We start from the raw sequence: 4,928 nt of genomic DNA, 5'->3' as shown, positions 1-4,928 counted from the left end.
TCCCCTCAACCCTAGAAGATCCCTGGGAAAGGATCTGGAAGGAAGCAGTTAAGGAAGGAGACTGGCAAATAGTCTTGAAACTCCTCATTGCCCCAGGACATGATGGAAGAAGGGAGCAGAATCTCAGGTATCAGCCATTGGTTTACGGGGAAATCAAGGAGCTGTGCAGGGCAGCTAAAGACTAGAGGCAGGACTCACCTTGTTTCAATGGCCTAATGAGGGCCATGTTTACAGCACATGTAACCCCCTCTGATTTAAAATATATTATGACCATGTTTTTATCACCTACAGAATACACCCTGTGGGAAAGGGGGGTGGAAGTGTTTACTAAATCAATTAATAGCAGACTATGCTAATAATGAGGCAAGGGCGCAATTGACAATCAGCCATCTAGCTGGAAAAGGACAACACAGCCTGCCAGATGATCAAGCAGCAGGTATCCCCAGAGAAGTATTGGACGATAGAAAAGAGATGGCTTTGAAAGCTTTAATCCACGTACCGGATGGTAGCACCCCCAGTTTGGACTATGTAAACATAAGACAAGAACCCGGAGAGCCCTGCATGAAATTGATTGATTGCCTTAAACAGGCACTAGAGAAACAAGTCCAGGATGAAAAGACTCAAAATGAGTTACTAAACTCATTGGGGGTAGCCAAAGCCAACCTGGAATGTAAGAAAGGGCTGCGTGCCCTTCCACTAGAGATGGAACCCACACTCCTGCAGATGATTGAGGCTGTAATTGCCTCAGGACAGCAGAACACGTAGCGGCCGTACAAGCCCAGGCCATTGGGCAAGGAGTTGCAGAGGCCCTAGTGGCCATGCCATTCCCTTTAAGGGGCCTCAGCAACAATTAGACGGCCCAAAAATATGTTTCTGATGTGGTCAACAAGGACATTTTAGAAAATATTGTCTCTGGGGAAGGGGGGTATCCGGTCCCCAACAGAAATCAACACCAAACTAAGCATAATTTCTCATTTTGTAATGGCCCAGTGCAGGTTGGGATGATGACTCACCCTCACAGCTGGCACAGGGCAGGCCTGCAGCGGCCTTGGTGGCACCTTGGTGGCACCTTGGGCTTGGCACAGCCTTGAGGAGGGTCTATGTTTCCAACAGAGAAACTCAAGAGTTTTAGGTTGCTTCAAAGAATTAAAAAGACAAACCCCCTCTTTGGCTGTGTGCAGTCAGACCTCCAAGCAAAGCAGATCCCAAGTGAGTGAGGAGAGACAGGATGGGGATGGGGAATGTGGAGCAAAGTTGTTGACACTGGGTCAAAGCTCAAGGCACAGCTTCTCTGACCTGGCCAGACCTCCTCAGGAGAGTCCCTGGATCAATATCAGTCACAGAATGCTGCAATCACCTCTTGTGTAATAAGAAAAATAATAAAAGACATCCTTGAAAATAGGAATATATGTTTACTAGAAAATTTTTGAAATATTTCTCCAAGAGGAAAACTACCTGATGAACAACACTAGACTAGAGGGAAATCAAGGCTGAGCCATGGTTTGGCAGGAGTTGCCTGATGCTAACAAGCCCCATGGTGCATTTAGAGCTGAGCCCTGGAACGTCAGGGCCTGAGAGGAGATTGTACAAACCTGTCCAGGAGTCCAAGTCAGAAGAAAACCCCAAAGTGTGTCAAGGCATGAATGGGCCCAATGAGGTCCATCCCCAACACAGGCTCCTCATGGACTCCTTGGAGGAGAGAGCTGGAAGCCAGGATGGCACAAAAACTTCTCAAAGACTCAGTGTGAAAAGGAAAATTCAAAGTACTTTAAAAAATGTTAGTATCTCAAAGTATTAATGAGCCCCACTGAGTGTCAGTACAAAGCTCTCAGGGGACTCGTTAAAGCAGATAATTGGGGCCATGATTGCAGAAACCTCTCCCAGAGTCTGTATCAAAGGGAAACACCAAGTACCTTCAAATAACTGAAGTACCTTGAAGCATTAATGAGCCCCACTGGGTGTTGTTACTGATAAAGCCTCTCCAGGGACTAATTACAGCAGATAATTGGAGGCCATGATTGTACAAAGCTCTCAGGGAGTCCAAGCCAAAAGCAAAACCCTAAGTCCTTTGAAAAACCTGCAGTCCCTGGGAGCATTCAGGAGCCCCCAGGGCCATTGCTGAGCAAGGCTCCCCAGGGACTCCTTCCAGCAGATCCTTGAGGCCACTGGGATGTGGGCTAGGGGGGGATGCTGAGGGCAGGACAAGGGGCTGACAGTGCCCAGCCTGGCTGGGGCTGTGCCAGGAGGCCCCAGGGCCTCAGGACAAGGTGTCTCCTCCCAGCCCTTGCTGGCACAGACCCTGCTGTGCCCCAGGCCACCAAGACTTGGCTTCTCTTTGTCCCCACCTGTCATCAGTGCCTCCAGTTCTCTGCCTTGCCTGGGGCCTGGGGACACTTTCTCAGTTGTGTCTCTCAGTGGGACCCATTAAAAGTCCAAGAAACTTTGGAGTTGGATTGTGACTTGGAGTTCTGGAGAGGTTTCTTCAGCTGCCTCTCAGGGACTGATGTTCAGGGCCTGAGCACAAAGCCCCAGAGGGTCATTAAAGTCCTGGTGCTGAGTCTGTGCTGCTGAGCTGGGCTGGGCTCCTGGCACAGAGGCAGCTCCTGGTAAGCAAGAAGAGCTTCAAAAGCACATTTCTCTTGATGAGCAGCTCTTCTGCCAGCCCAGCAGGGCTGGGGCACTGCCTGCAGTCAGCCCGGGCACAGCCCAGAGGCACAGAGAGCTTCAATCAGTCAGGGCTGGGAAGGTGCTGAGAAGTGCCTGGGGCAGAATCACTGCCAGCCCTTGGCACAGGAACCTCTGGCTGCAGGACAATGCAGCTGCAGCTCCTGGAGCCATCTCTTAAAGCTGGAACATCCCAATGCCTACAGACCCTGTGAGTACATTCTCTGATTCTCTCTTGTGCAGAGCAGCCAGGGGTGCCCAGGGCTGTCCTGCAGAGCAGGCACCTGCAGCCCAGGGCGCTGTGCTGGGGCAGGGACTCTGCTGCCTGCCAGGGACAGCTCTCAGCCGGCCCGGGGAGCTGCTCCCAGCACTGGGGGACAAGATCTGGGGGGGAAGGAGACAGCTGGTAAGGCTTGGAAATGTTCTACTTTTCTGGGGAGAATGCTGCATTGTTCAGGACTGCTCCCAGCATGCCATTTAACTGCAGAACATTTTGAATGAGGTTATAAAAGAACCAGAGCGAGAAGGGGCTGCATAAAAGAGAAAATGCTGCAATTTTAATCTACTGCTCTTGTTGCCTGGATGGGAAATTGCACACAGATATTCATCTCTCAGTTCAGGGTGAGAAAAATAAAAATCTTTTCTCTCAGATAGTTATTAACTAGGCAACGACAGAAATCAGCACAGGCAGCATCAGTGTCGCTTTTCTAGCCTACTTGGTTTGCTTTGACATTGCCGTCACAGCCTGCAGAGCCAGAGCTGCCCCTGGGCAGTGCCAGAGCTGGGAGGGGTCTGCAGGGCAGAGCTGAGCCCCCAGGGCTGGGCTGGGCTCTGGCAGCACTGGCAGGGCCCAGCCCTGGGCACAGGGAAGCAGCTGGCAGGGACAGCTCCAGGCAGCAGAGCCCTGGGCAGGCAGTGGGGGAAAATGCTCCCAAGCTGTGCTGGGATATTTAAAAGTCATCTCCAAACCTAACTATTCCATTATTACTTTCTTTAAAGATGCTTATGCCAAAACACTGCAAATGTCCAACAGCAGCTCCATCAGCCACTTCCTCCTGCTGGCACTGGCAGACACGCGGCAGCTGCAGCTCCTGCACTTCTGCCTCTTGCTGGGCATCTCCCTGGCTGCCCTCCTGGCCAACGGCCTCATCATCAGCGCCGTAGCCTGCGGCCACCACCTGCACACGCCCATGTTCTTCTTCCTGCTCAACCTGGCCCTCAGCGACCTGGGCTCCATCTGCACCACTGTCCCCAAAGCCATGCACAATTCCCTCTGGGACACCAGGAACATCTCCTACACAGGATGTGCTGCACAGATATTTCTCCTTATCTTCTTCATTGGAGCAGAGTTTTCCCTCCTGACCATCATGTGCTACGACCGCTACGTGTCCATCTGCAAACCCCTGCACTACAGAACCCTCCTGGGCAGCAGAGCTTGTGCCCACATGGCAGCAGCTGCCTGGGCCAGTGCCTTTCTCTATTCACTGCTGCACACAGCCAATACATTTTCCCTGCCCCTGTGCCATGGCAATGCCCTGGGCCAGTTCTTCTGTGAGGTGCCTCAGATCCTCAAGCTCTCCTGCTCACACTCCTATCTCAGGGAACTTGGCCTTCTTGCTCTTGGTGCCTGTTTGCTATTTGGTTGTTTTGCATTCATTGTTTTCTCCTATGTGCAGATCTTCAGGGCTGTGCTGAGGATCCCCTCTGAGCACGGACGGCACAAAGCCTTTTCCACCTGCCTCCCTCACCTGGCCGTGCTCTCCCTGTTCATCATCACCTCATTTTTGACCTACCTGAAGCCCCCCTCCATTTCCTCCCCATCCCTGGATCTGGCCCTGTCAGTTCTGTACTCGGTGGTGCCTCCAGCCCTGAACCCCCTCATCTACAGCCTAAGGAACCAGGAGCTCAAGGCTGCAGTGTGGAGACTGATGACTGGATGCTTTCACAAACATTAAACTGCTGGCCAATTTCTGCAAATTACTTGTAATAAAAGTCATCTTTGATATTTCTTGTTGGCTTGGTTATGGAGATTTGTCCTTTGTTTTACATTTTCTGTATTGACCACAAATAAATGTCATTTTCTGTGCCAGTTCTCATTTTGTTTCTCTCCACCTCCTCTGTGGCATTGACATAGACTGCGTCAATGATGAGCTGCGTTCCTGGAGGCTTTGAAGGAAATACACGATCTCCCAACAGAGTTTTCTGCAGAGATGCCCTTTTGTTACCTTCTCTGGATGTGCAGCAGCAATGTCTGTGTGCAGAGC

General features: G+C 51.3%; 1 protein-coding gene across 1 annotated transcript; it reads left to right on the top strand.

Moving 5' to 3' along the window:
- Positions 1-3,686: 3,686 nt before the first annotated feature.
- On the top strand, positions 3,687-4,619 carry LOC135287725 (olfactory receptor 14A16-like). Its single transcript, XM_064400936.1, has one exon. The coding sequence runs from the start codon at positions 3,687-3,689 to the stop codon at positions 4,617-4,619; it is 933 nt and encodes a 310-aa protein (XP_064257006.1).
- Positions 4,620-4,928: the final 309 nt, after the last annotated feature.

This window comes from Passer domesticus, chromosome 30 (assembly GCF_036417665.1).
Source record: "Passer domesticus isolate bPasDom1 chromosome 30, bPasDom1.hap1, whole genome shotgun sequence".
Taxonomy (NCBI): Eukaryota; Metazoa; Chordata; class Aves; order Passeriformes; family Passeridae; genus Passer; species Passer domesticus.
The sequence above is the reverse complement of the archived record's forward strand: the minus strand, read 5'-3'. Positions and strand labels throughout refer to the sequence as shown.